This window comes from Ranitomeya imitator, chromosome 6 (assembly GCF_032444005.1).
Source record: "Ranitomeya imitator isolate aRanImi1 chromosome 6, aRanImi1.pri, whole genome shotgun sequence".
Lineage (NCBI taxonomy): Eukaryota > Metazoa > Chordata > Amphibia > Anura > Dendrobatidae > Ranitomeya > Ranitomeya imitator.
The window spans coordinates 437544522-437558733 of NC_091287.1; the positions used below are offsets into that span (position 1 = coordinate 437544522).

At 38.8% G+C, this 14212-nt stretch overlaps 1 protein-coding gene across 1 annotated transcript; it reads right to left on the minus strand.

Annotated features, from left to right (window-relative positions):
* Positions 1-1057: 1057 nt before the first annotated feature.
* Positions 1058-7520, minus strand: LOC138642844 (uncharacterized). Its single transcript, XM_069731384.1, has 3 exons — positions 6942-7520; positions 4921-5028; positions 1058-4359 (listed from the first exon to the last, which is right to left on the minus strand). Exon 3 carries the CDS (start codon positions 4338-4340, stop codon positions 1956-1958), a length of 2385 nt encoding a protein of 794 aa, XP_069587485.1. The 5' UTR covers positions 4341-4359; positions 4921-5028; positions 6942-7520; the 3' UTR covers positions 1058-1955.
* Between the last annotated feature and the right edge of the window lie 6692 nt (positions 7521-14212).

Consider the following 14212-nt stretch of genomic DNA (forward strand, 5'->3'; position numbering starts at 1 on the left):
TGCCGTTGACTAAAGGTACCGTCACACTAAACGACGCTGCAGCGATCCAGACAACGATGTCGATCGCTGCAGCGTCGCTGTTTGGTCGCTGGAGAGCGGTCACACAGACCGCTCTCCAGCGACCAACGTTGCCGGTAACCAGGGTAAACATCGTGTCACTAAGCGCGGCCCTGTGCTTAGTAACCCGATGTTTACCCTGGTTACCAGCGAAGACCTCGCTGCATCGACGTCACACACGCAGATTCAGCGATGTCAGCGGGTGACCCAGCAACGAAATAAAGTTCTGGGCTTCTAGCTCCGACCAACGATGGCACAGCAGGATTCAGATCGCTGCTGCGTGTCAAACACAACGATATCACTATCCAGGACGCTGCAACGTCACGGATCGCTAGCAATATCGTTTAATTTGAATTGATCCTTTAAGTTACATTACTATATTGTGTTTTAGTATTCCCTTTAATGTAATTGACCTGCTTGTACACTTTTCAATTTTTATAGTTTTAAGATATACTCCCTTGTAATTTTTAAAAAAAAAATTAAACACAAAAGTTTTTTGGTGATTTATTCATAGTAAAAAATTACAGATATTTAAGCCTTGTTTTTATTAAACAAATTAATATGATCATACAAATCAAAGTAAATTTTATACAATTTAGAACATATGATATTTTAAACACTAAAATCAAATAAATTATACACATGTGATTTTACCATTAAACTTCCTGAAATTGAACCTATCAACACAAAATTGGCAGGTGAGGTAAGCCCACCGGCATCAGGGGCTTATGTACAGCATTATGTAATGAATTCTGTATTGCAGTACATAAGCCCCCAATGTTACCTTATAGAGGATAAAAATAAGTTAGATTAAAACCACCCAATGGGCGTTCCCGCTGTTGGTCCAGGGCGGGCGCCTCACATCTTAATCAGATTACGTCCTCTTCTTGTATTCAAGCTACAGATCCGGCGCAGGAGTACTTTCTCTACCCTGTTGAGGGCAGAGTAAAGTACTGCCGTGCACAGGCGCCGGGCCTCTCTGACATTTCCCAGTGCCTGCGTACTGCAGTACTTTGGTATGCCCTCAACAGTGTTCACAAAGTACTCCTGCGCCGGAGCCACACCATGAACACCATAAAAGGACGTCACCGGAGGAAGAAGGGAGGCACCTGACCGTACCAACATCGGGTACGTCCTTTTGGTTGAGTTTAATGTATTGTCTTTTTCTCTAAGGTTACATCGGGGGCTTATCTACTGCATTATAGAATGCTGTACAGAAGCCCCTGATGCCGGTGGGCTTACCTCACCCACGATAATTTTGGGTGACAGGTTCCCTTTAATACTGTATTGTCCTCTTCTTGTGTTTCTGCTGTGGCTCTGGTGCTGGCGTACTTTGAACACACTCGAAAGCTTATTATAAATTAATGATGCGCCCAGGAGACGTGAAAGGTAAGAGGCGCACAGCGCCTGCGCACTGCATTAATTAGCTCTGCCCGCAATACGGCACACAAAATACGCCAGGGCCCTAGCCGTCACAGCAAGACAAGAAGAGGATGTCATCCTATTTTGTTTGGAGGAAACAGAGCATAACAAAACGCACATTGTACAGTTCCACTGCTGGAACGCCCATTGGTTAGTATAACATAAAAATTTGTTTTTTGCATTTTTCAGGTAATAACGTTGGCTTATGTACATCCGTAGCCAAATTCAATAGATAAACCCCTAATGCAGGTGGAATTAAATAATAAAATGTTGTTTGTGGTTGACATCTTCACTTGTAATATAACGGTAACTTTTTGGTGGAATAATAAAAACAGTATTCATGTAGTTTATACATGTTCACTATAAATCAGTCTTTGTAATAGTTATCTTCAAAAAATGTTAACATTTATTATTTTACTACTTGTTTAGTGTTTTTTCATGTCAATTTAGTTTCGTTAGCATAAATTTCGGATAATCTAAATATTTTTAAATCGGAAAATTCTTTTTTTTTTTAAATCTTCTTTTTTTGGACGCTCTTTGTTGCTGACATTGGGGGGCATACAAGGAGTTCTGGAGATCCATGGAGAAGATATCTCTCCTTTTGCAATTCTCAGAACATTTACAGAGAGTTCCTCTAAATATTCCACCGATACTTTATCAAAAACATCACGTACAATCCATCTACTTCTTCCTTTCGGAAACACAATTTTTGTCCGTTTGGTGCCCACAGCTTCAGTATTTTTTTTGGCAACCTTTACTGTTGCAATTTGTCTCCCAACATTATAATTGTGTGTTAGAGCAGCGAGTTTTGTCCGTGCTTCCATTGAGTCAATCCCAAAATGGATGCGTTTGGGTCGGTATTTCAAAACCAGGCTATGGAAATTTTCCAAAGATCCTGTGTGACAATTGTGCACTAAGTGTGGCAAATCTTGCAACAATTGTCGGCTTGTCACAATGTTCTTAATATTTATGTAAGGTGGTGTCTCTTTCTTTAGCCACAGAATTTCACCATCCTCTGCATCTTCTACCAGTGGTCCATGACTGCATTGGTGGTACATGTTGCAGCCTTCCCACTCATGTATGTTTGTTATGTGCTGCAGGCACGACAACCATTTTTCCTGTAACAACTCAACATTGTCATTACAGGTTTTAATAGACCACCAGAGATGTAATGCAATTTTGTCTATCCAAGGAATTATCTCCTTGCTTAGCTTAGATTGACTTGCAGCTTTTAGTTTTTTCTTTACCGATTTAGCATAATGCCACACATCAAATTGATGATTGATTTGAGAATAGTCTTTACGCATTTTGCTTCTTATGCTCACGTGTCTATCAGAAGCAAAAATTTTGACTTTAAATCCTGAATTGAGTAGGCGATCCATACAAATTTTGAAGCCATAATTTTCCATAGCAACAGACGATGTGCATTGAGTTTGTTGCACAACCTCAAAGTCTATTATTTTCTCAGATATGGTGTCCATGACGGTATAGACACAGTATTTAGCACTGTGACCAGGACTGTCACATTGTCCGTCACCGGAAACTATGATGTTTTTTTGAATTATTTCCTTTGTAACATTTTCTTGTTCTGTTTTCCAAGCAATGTCAATAGCAGGGAATAAAAATTTGCTTTGGTACCTGTAGAAAGTTTTTTCGCTTATTGACAACACTCCTAAAATGTTTAAAAGTTCCTGAACTTTTTGAAAATTCAGTCCGCTGAATAGAATGGCGGAAGCCAGCAATATGTTTCCAGCTGCAAAATTTCCAATTTTTGGCTGTGATTCAAAAATATGACTTTGGTGACCCAGTCGGCATGTGCCAATAACTTTCATGTAACTACCCTCAACTATTTTTCTGACACTTACTATTATATGTTTGCATCCGTTAACTTCTTGACATTTCACTTTTTTAAATAAATTATCTAAGCAGGATTCGAAAACAATTAGTTTCCTTTCAGTCACAGTTTCATTTATGGTTTTAACACACTCCTCACCTTGGATCGGTAATTGATCTTGAAAGCTTAGAGATGCAAAACCAAATAGATCTGATTCTACAGCACTTTGCAAATCTGGAATATATTCTGAATCTTCTCTAATAGTATTTTTCGGATTTTCATCACTAGAAATGTCAGCACTATAAGGTAGAGGTGATAGTGTTCTTATCCCTTGTAAAAATTGCTTTTCTAACATCAATGATTTCTTTACATTTGAATTTTCCACCTGATGTCTTTTCTTTAATGGGGATTGTAACTCTGTCTCAAAATTTGGCGTGGAAAATAATGGTTGTTCTTCCCCCTTTCCAGAAGTTTCTACATCAGCTATTACTTCATCAACATTATTTCCTTCACATCCCAATACTTGATTGTAGAATACTGAAGAATTTTCCAGTGTGAAGTCTGTCTGTGTGGCAATACTACAGGACTGTTTTTCTGATGCATCCGAACATTCTATGTTAAAACTACGGGTATCAGTTGAAACAGAGCTGCTACTTTCTGCTGTTTGCCGTTGCCTTTTTCTACGACTACGTTTACCGATAGTCAAATTTTCTTGAATAACAAATTGTACCTCTTCTAAAGGAGGGAAGATGGATGGTAGAGCATTTGGACGCAATGTTCGTCCACTAACATTGTGAATGTAGCAATCAGATGTGAAGTGTTTAGAACATAAACGATATTTGTCGTTCTTGTTTCCATCCAATATATTCTGTGATAATAGATCAACATTGGAAAACACTTGACCAGTTTGGAGAAGCCATTGCGTAATTGCCTTAACATCCTTTGGAAATGGGTGTAAAATTATATCACGGCTCTGACCCTGTCTACCAGTCCCACTACCGCACTCATTAACGATGCAGTTTGGCATTGTGTCTTTCACATTTGTCCTTCAAATAAAAATAAAAAATAAAAATTTTTAGTATTTAATACAAAATAAAACACAACACATTTCTCGATCACAACTTTAAAGTTTACATCAAAATAGATTTATATATAGATAGTTAACAGATAGGTTGATAATGATATAAGTAATGTAATGACAAATAATTGAGAGATAGCTGATAGATACATAGATAAAGTATAGAGTTATGTAGTCGGTGCAGTATTTTTATTAATCCTGTATTTCTAAGGATTACATTTATTAGTAATCACCAACTATATTCCTAATCACACTAAAAACATTTGCTATGGTGTATTACACCTCTCTCACAACACTCCACACAACTACAAATTTGTTTGTTGATTATTCTTGCACTTGAATGTCAAATGCAACGTAACTTCAATAACGATAAAATCTAATGCTAATATTTACATTTTTTAGGTCAACACCGTCAGCCTATACTCACCCTTCAGCCTGCATCTTGTTGACATTACCATGCTACAAGGACTAATTGACAGACCAAATATTCATTTTCTCATTCCCCCTCTCCACCTACAAAATTACACACCTTGTCCGTCTGTGTTCCTCAAGTCTTGTTTCTAGGACACCTACTCTTCTCCACCAACTTCTTTTGCCTTGGAGAGCTTATATGATCCAACGGTATACAAAATTAAATCTAAAACGAAAATCCAAAAGATTAAGCTATTGACGATTAATTTTTTTTTTTTTAAATTACATGATCTATAGTGTATGCCCCGTATGCTGCTGCAAAAAAGAAAAAAAAAAAACTTGGCACCTATCGTCGCTGTGCGCCAAGTGCTGGGGGGCATGAGCAGGCGTGGACACCGGTGCTCAGTGGGGGTCAGGTGCCGGTATCGCCAACAGCTCTGGCCCCCCCCGCACTTACTATATTCACCTGTCCTCCGTTCCACCGCTGTGCGCCGCCATCTTCCCGGTCATCGGCCTGTGACTGGTCAGTCTGAGGGCGGCGCCGGCGCGCATTAAGCGCATCATCGCGCCCTCTGAACTAAAGGTCACAGGCCGAGGATCGTGAAGATGGCGGCGTGCAGCGGTGGAACGGAGGACAGGTGAAGATAGCCGATACTTACCCTCCTGGTCCCTGCTTCTCTGTTGGAGATCGCGGTGTGCGTTCAGTGTTTACGCATACTGAGATCTCATGGGAGCGTCACTCTGTGAGGCCCAGACTGCGCCTGCGCTTTCCCGGTCTATAAAGGCTTGGGACAGAGTGACGCTCCCAGTGTTATATTATAGATCTTGTCCCGGTAATTTGATACACGCAACCTCCATTAATCTCAAGACCTCCATCTCTACTCCCCTATCATGTGTTCTTCACACAAACGCATTAAAAACTTATCCCGTACTTCCCCTTGCTCTTTATGGTGATTAATACGGCATATACCGTATATACTCGAGTATAAGCCGAGATTTTCAGCCCAAATTTTTGGGCTGAAAGTGCCCCTCTCGGCTTATACTCGAGCCACGGTAGCGGTGGGGTCGTCAGGTGAGGGGGTGAGGGCGCTGAGGTATACTTACCTAGTCCCAGCGATCCTCGCGCTGTCCCTGCCTTCCTCCCCGTCTTCTGTGCTGCAGCATCTTCCTGTCAGCGGTCACCGGCACCGCTCATTACAGAAATGAATAGGCGGCTCCACCTCCCATAGGGGCGGAGCCGCCTATTCATTTCTATAATCAGCGGTGCCGGTGACCGCTGACAGGAAGATGCTGCAGCACAGAAGACGGGGAGGAAGGCAGGGACAGCGCGAGGATCGCTGGGACTAGGTGAGTATGTTATATTCACCTGTCCACGTTCCAGCCGCCGGGCGTCGCTCCATCTTCCCGGCGTCTGCGCTGTGACTGTTCAGGTCAGAGGGCGCGATGACGCATATAGTGTGCGCGGCGCCCTCTGCCTGATCAGTCAGAGCGGGGAGGCGCCGGAACGAGATGCTGGGAGCTGCAATCAAGAGAGGTGAGTATGTGTTTTTTTTTATTTTTTTTTATTGCAGCAGCAGCGGCCATGGCACAGATTTATGTGCAGCATCGATGGGGCACAATGAACGCTGCAGAGCACTATATGGGGCATCTGTGCAGCATCTATGGGGCACAATGAACGCTGCAGAGCACTATATGGGGCATCTGTGCAGCATCTATAGGTCAATATGAACGGTGCAGAGCACTATGGGGCATCTGTGCAGCATCTATGGGGCAATATGAACGGTGCAGAGCACTGTATGGGGCACAGATATTGGGCAAAAATGAACGTTGCAGAGCATATATGGGGCACAGATATGGGGCAATATGACGGTGCAGAGCACTATATGGCACAGTTATGGGGAAATAATGATCTATTTTTATTTTTGAAATTCACCGGTAGCTGCTCCATTGTACACCCTAGGCTTATACTCGAGTCAATAAGTTTTCCCAGTTTTTGGTGGCAAAATTAGGGGGGTCGGCTTATACTCTGGTCGGCTTATACTCGAGTATATATGGCATTCGAAATTGTCATGAGCTGTGATTAACTAAGACTATAATGTTGCCGTCACACTAGCAGTATTTCTTCAGTAGTTTACTAACCTCATAACACAATTTTGGTGTGATTGGAAGCTGTAAGCATGGTTTTTAACATACGCCCACAACCTTTGATGGATTGTGTATTTCGCTACTGTTGTCGATTAGACCCCGACGTTATCTAAAAGACAAGGAAAAAAGTAATTTAAATAATGTACGACTGTTGATCACATTAAACACAATGGCTGTAGTGGGTTTGTTACATTGTACGGCGAAAATCTGTCCTTGTTATGTTAGGTCAAAATGTCATACTAGTACGTATGCGCAGGATCTTTGACAATAAGCATCTTCGATGCAGTGATCGCATGTTGTTTGGAGGCGATACACAACCTGCAACTGCAACACCAATAGCACCAGTCGAAATATAAAAATTAGTATTGTGGTGTAATAACAATAAGATGTACAATGTTTCATACTAAAATCTGTGGAGTTATGTTACTATATTTATAGATATAATAAAAGAGCTATAATGCATAAATCATAGTGAACTAAGTAATACAAAAAGGTCTAATTTAAGTTACAGATAGATAGCTAAACATCATGCACCCCTGGTGGGAAGCAAGTACCGATGTTGTAAGTTTGACAGAGTTTCACCAAAAAAAAAAAAAAAAACCCAAAAAAACGGCGTGGGCTCCCGCGCAATTTTCTGCGCCAGAGGGGGAAAGCCGACGACCGTGGACCAATATTTGTAGCCTGTTATGAATACCAGCCCACAGCTGTCTGCGTAGCCTTTACTGCCTATAAAAATAGGGTGGCCCACCTAAAAAAATTGTCGTGGGGTCCCCCTATATTTTATAGCCAGAAAGGCTACGCAGACAGCTGCGGGCTGATATTCATAGCCAAGGGAGGGGCCATGGATATTGGCCCCCACCCCCGGCTACAAACACCAGTACGCAGCCGCCCCAGAAATGGCACTTCTGTCAGATGCGCCAATTCCGGCACTTAGCCCCTCTCTTCCCATTCCCGTGTAGCGGTGGGATATGGGGTAATAATGGGTTAATGTCACCTTGCGATAGTAAGGTGACATTAAGCTGGGTTAATAACGGAGCGGCGTCAATAAGACACCTATCCGTTAGTAATCCAATGATAGTAAAGGATTAATAACAGACACACACATTTTTTCCAAAATTTTTTTTTAATATTCTTCATTTCACCATACTTACCACAGTTCTGGACCTGTAATAAACACTAAAATAACAAACCGTAAAATACCTGTCTTCGCCGGAGTCCAACAACGTTCTTGTGTTTCCCAAAACTATTTCCCCTCCCTATAGCACAGTGACATCGGGTGATGTCTCTGATTTGTAGGACCCTCAGTGACACGATGACAGGAGATAATGTCTCCTGCAGTGCATCACTGAAGAGGGTAACCATTTGTCATAGTCTCAATTTTTGGCAAGGCTGCTTGAACAGCATTGGCAGCAGTGAGGCCAGGGAGTATTTTCAAAAAGTGGTGTAGGAATACATTGAGAGTAACACAATGTTGAAGGATACTTTTCTACCATCATTGTGTTCCTTGAGCCCCTGGAGAGCAGTCTCATCTGCAGATGCTCCTGCTCTCCACGGGAGATCGTCGTGGGACACACGTTAACATCGGATTTCTGTGGACAGGGTTGTTTTTTTCTTTATTTTTATTTTTTTTATTTTATAGATGACACTGGCTTCGGGGATAAAAGTGACAAGTGATGGTGAGTATGTAATCTATGTTATATGTACTGTATGTATGTCTTGTATGTATGTTTAGTACGGTGCATGCTGCATGTCGCAACGTGCATGCTATCGCATGTCGCACGGTTATGAATTGTGAATGCTGACGGATGGTTGAGCATGTCGCACGTAGTTGCATGTCGCATGTTGTGTGATGTATTTGCACGTTGCATGCTGTGGTATGTTTCATTTTTTGTAATGTAGAATTTCGCATGTAATCTCATGTGGTCACATGTAGTGGCATGTTGCATGTCACATGTTGTTGCATGCCGCATGTGGTCGCATGTAGTTGCATGTTGCATGGCGCATGTTGTTGCATATATTTTCATATTGCTGCATGTCGCATGTACTTGAACGTTGCCACATGTTATTGCATGTGACATGTAGTCGCATATTGGTGCATGTATCATTTTTTGGCATGTTGCATGTGGAAGCATGTAGTGACATGTTGCACGGTGCATGTTGTTGCATGTAGTCGCATGTTGGCACATGTTGCATGTCGCATGTTGGTGAATGTTGCCGCATGTGACATGTAGTTGCATGTTGTTGCCTGTGGCATGTTCTTGCATGCAGCATGTGGTCGCATGTTGTTTCATGTAGTTACATGTTGCTGCATGTCGCATGTACTCGCACGTTGCCACATGTAGTTGCATGTGACATGTAGTCGCATGTTGTTGCATGTCACATGGTTTTGCATGCCGCATGTGGAAGCATGTAGTGGCATGTTGCAGGGTGCTTGTTGTTGCATGTAGTCGCATGTTGCATGTCGTTGAATGTTGACGCATGTGACATGTAGTTGCATGTTGTTGCGTGTCGCATGTGGTGGCATGTTGTTCCATGTCGCATGTATCCGCATATTGTGGCATGTCGCATGTTGTCGCATGCTGTATGTAGTTGCATGTTGTTGGATGTGTCAGGTAGTTGCATGTGTCATGTGGCATGTCGTCGCATGTTGTTGCAAGTCGCATGTATTCGCATGTAGACTCAAGTTGAATGTCGCCAGATGTTGCATATCGCATGTAGTCGCATGTTATGTGTGTCGCATGTTATCGTATGTCGCATGTTGTCGTCGTACGTTGCATGTCGCACATAGTATGTTCAAAGTGGTATGTTGCATGTAAAATGTGGTAGGTTACAAGTTGTATATCGTTGGGTGTATATCACAGTGTTTATGTTGCCGGTTGTATGTTGTATGTAACCTGCTCTTAGATGAGTTAGATAAAGAGATAGAAAGAAGGAATAAGAAAGTTAGATGGGTGTAGTTAGCTGAAAAGAGAAAGATAGAAAGAACTGTAGAAAGATAGATGATAGATAGATAGATAATAGATAGATGATAGATAGATAGATAGATAGATAGATAGATAGATAGATAGATAGATAGATGATAGATAGATGATAGATAGATAATAGATGATAGATAGATAATAGATAGATAGATGATAGATAGATGATAGATAGATAGATAGATAGATGAAAGATAGATAATAGATGATAGATAATAGATAGATAGATGATAGATAGATAGATAATAGATAGATAGATATATAATAGATAGATAGATAATAGATAGATGATAGATATAAAGATAGATAGATAGATAGATGATAGATAGATAATAAATAGATGATAGATAGATAATAGATAGATAGATAGATAGATAGATAGATAGATAGATAATAGATAGATGATAGATATAAAGATAGATAGATAGATGATAGATAGATAGATAATAGATAGATGATAGATAGATAAATAGATAGATGATAGATAGATGATAGATAGATAGATAGATAGATAGATAATAGATAGATAGATAATAGGTAGATAGACAGAAAAAACAATAGATAGAAATAAATAACTATAGACAGGAAGAACGATAAATAGATAATAGATAGAAAGATTGATAGATAATAGATAGATGATAGATAGATAAGAGATGATAGATAATAGATAGAAAGAACGATAGATAGATAGATAGATAATAGATAGATAGATAATGGATAGATAGATAATGGATAGATAGATAATGGATAGATAGATAGATAATGGATAGATAGATAGATAGATAGATGATAGATAGATAAATAGATAGATAGATAATAGATAGATGATAGATAGACAGATAATAGATAGATGATAGATAGATAGATAGATAATAGATAGATAGATAATAGATAGATAGATAGATAATAGATAGATGATAGATAGATAGATAATAGATAGATGATAGATAGATAGATAGATAGATAGATAGATAGATAGATAGATAATAGATGATAGATAGATAAATAGATAGATAGATAATAGATAGATGATAGATAGATAGATAATAGATAGATGATAGATAGATAGATAATAGATAGATAGATAATAGATAGATAGATAGATAATAGATAGATAGATAATAGATAGATAATAGATAGATAGATAGATAGATAATAGATAGATAGATGATAGATAGATGATAGATAGATGATAGATAGATAATAGATAGATAGATAATAGATGATAGCTAATGGATAGATAGATAATGGATAGATATATAGATAATAGATAGATAGATGATAGATAGATAATGGATAGATAGATAATGGATAGATAGATAATAGATAGATAGATGATAGATAGATAAATAGATAGATAGATAATAGATAGATGATAGATAGATAGATAATAGATAGATGATAGATAGATAGATAGATAGATAGATAGATAGATAATAGATAGATAGATAATAGATAGATAGATAGATAGATAGATAGATAGATAATAGATAGATGATAGATAGATAATAGATAGATGATAGATAGATAGATAGATAATAGATAGATAGATGATAGATAGATAAATAGATAGATAGATAGATAATAGATAGATGATAGATAGATAATAGATAGATGATAGATAGATAGATAATAGATAGATAGATAATAGATAGATAGATAGATAGATAATAGATAGATAATAGATAGATAGATAATAGATAGATGATAGATAGATAGATAGATAATAGATAGATAGATAATAGATAGATAGATAATAGATAGATAGATAGATGATAGATAGATGATAGATAGATGATAGATAGATAATAGATAGATAGATAATAGATAGATAGATAATAGATAGATAAATAGATAGATAGATAATAGATAGATGATAGATAGATAATAGATAGATGATAGATAGATAGATAATAGATAGATAGATAATAGATAGATAGATAGATAGATAATAGATAGATAATAGATAGATAGATAATAGATAGATGATAGATAGATAGATAGATAGATAGATAGATAGATAATAGATAGATAATAGATAGATAGATAATAGATAGATAGATAGATAATAGAAAGATAGATAGATAATAGATAGATAGATAGATGATAGATAGATAATAGATAGATAATAGATAGATAGATAATAGATGATAGATAATGGATAGATAGATAATGGATAGATAGATAGATAGATGATAGATAGATAGATAATAGATAGATGATAGATAGATAATAGATGATAGATGATAGATAGATGATAGATAGATGATAGATAGATAATTGATAGATAGATAATAGATGATAGATAGATAATAGATAGATAATAGATAGATAGATAATAGATGATAGATAATGGATAGATAGATAATGGATAGATAGATAGATGATAGATAGATAGATAATAGATAGATGATAGATAGATAATAGATGATAGATGATAGATAGATGATAGATAGATGATAGATAGATAATAGATAGATAGATAATAGATGATAGATAATAGATAGACAGATAGATAATAGATAGAAAGAACGATAGATAGATAATTGATAGATAGAAAGATCTATAGATAGATAGAAATAACTATAGCTAGACAGAAAGAACGATATATAGATTGGTAAAAAGAACAGTAAATTGAACGATAGGCAGGCGAGCGATCTTTGCACAAAACTTACGCTCGCAGTGTGGGATGAGATACGGCATCCAGAATAACACTTTGCCGATATGACAACTTCCGGGGCACCCCGGCTAAAGTGAAGGCCCGCGCATGCGCAATGATGTCAATTATGCTTTGCCCACAGATGGGCAAAACATAATGCGCAGGCACCGGAGGCAAATTCACTGCGCAAGCGCTAAACATAACGCCAACGGCGGAACTAAACTTCGCAGGGAATCGCATGAGGTGGGGGAGGAACCGCTATTTTACAACGCCCATCCGACCTGACCAACTTGACTGACAGGACAAAACGGACACTTCACAAAGGTATTTCAGCAGCATCCCGGGGGAATAAAGGCACCAAAAGGACACTAATGTAAAGCCCAGCTCTGCCCCTATTTCACACTATTTATATCTCATCTTTCAAAAACGGGATGACAGGTTCCCTTTAAGGAAGCCCAGGTTGCTTTGATAGCAGCCTTCAGCTCATCTGTATTATTCGTTCTGGTGTCTCTCGCCTTCCTTTTGACAAAACCCCATAGATTCTCTATGAGGTTAAGGTTAAGCAAGTTTGCTGGCCAATCAAGCGCAGTGATACTGTTGTTTTTAAACCAGGTATTGGTACTTTTGGCAGTGTGGACAAGGGACAAGTCCTGCCGGAGAATGAAATGTCCATCTCCAAAAAGCTTGTCGGCAGACGGAAGCATGAAGTGCTCTACAATTTCCTGGTAGACGGCTGCGCTGAGTTTTGTCTTGATAAAACTCAGTGGACCTATACCAGCAGATGACATGGCTCCCCAAACCATCACTGTATGTGGAAACTTCACAATAGACCTCAAGCAGCTTGGATTGTGTCCCTCTCCACTCTTCCTCCAGACTATGGGACCCTGATTTAGAAATTAAATGCAAAATTTACTTTCATCTGAAAACAACACCTTGGACCACTGAGCAACAGTCCAGTTCTTTTTCTCCTTGGCCCAGGTAACATGCTTCTGCCATAATCTATTTACACAAGGGATGAGACACTTGTAGCCCATGTCCAGGATACATACCAAGAAAATGGAGTACAGAAACACCACCAGAAAACATAAAACACAATGATTTTTGCCCCAAGCAAGACCTGGATTCTATCTTTGGGCTAGCCTTTTTCATGTTTTTTTTACAGTGTTATTTATGTCTTATGGTTTTGTCGCTTCCCCATTTCTATTTACACTTGATGAGTTATTATGACTATTTTGCATATGTTAACATTTGTGCCTTTGCACAATGCAGCTTTGTCACTTTATTACCAGCATTTTCTTTGCTGGGTGATGTTTATTCATTATTGTGTAATATATGTTCAGTCTATCTGGGCTACTAATTGTGCCCTCTAAATATAGCACATATTCTGCCCTTGGCTGGTGGACTTAGTTATCATTGTCACTCTTTGTATTATGCTTTACCTTCGCTGATTACATGGGGGATTCTGTCATTGTAGTTCTTTTAACGGCTGCTCCCTTGGTCTTTGGCAAGATGGCCACCATGGTGCGCAGGCGCGCGCTGATCTTTGCACCGTCCTGCTTTATCTGTGGCTATCGAATGCAGTCTGTGCGCATGCCCATTGATATCAATGGGTGAGATACGCCCTGCAT

Bases quoted from the DNA above. Each gene is read 5' to 3' on its own strand.
- LOC138642844 (XM_069731384.1), bottom strand. From the start codon at position 4,340: ATGCCAAACTGCATCGTTAATGAGTGCGGTAGTGGGACTGGTAGACAG.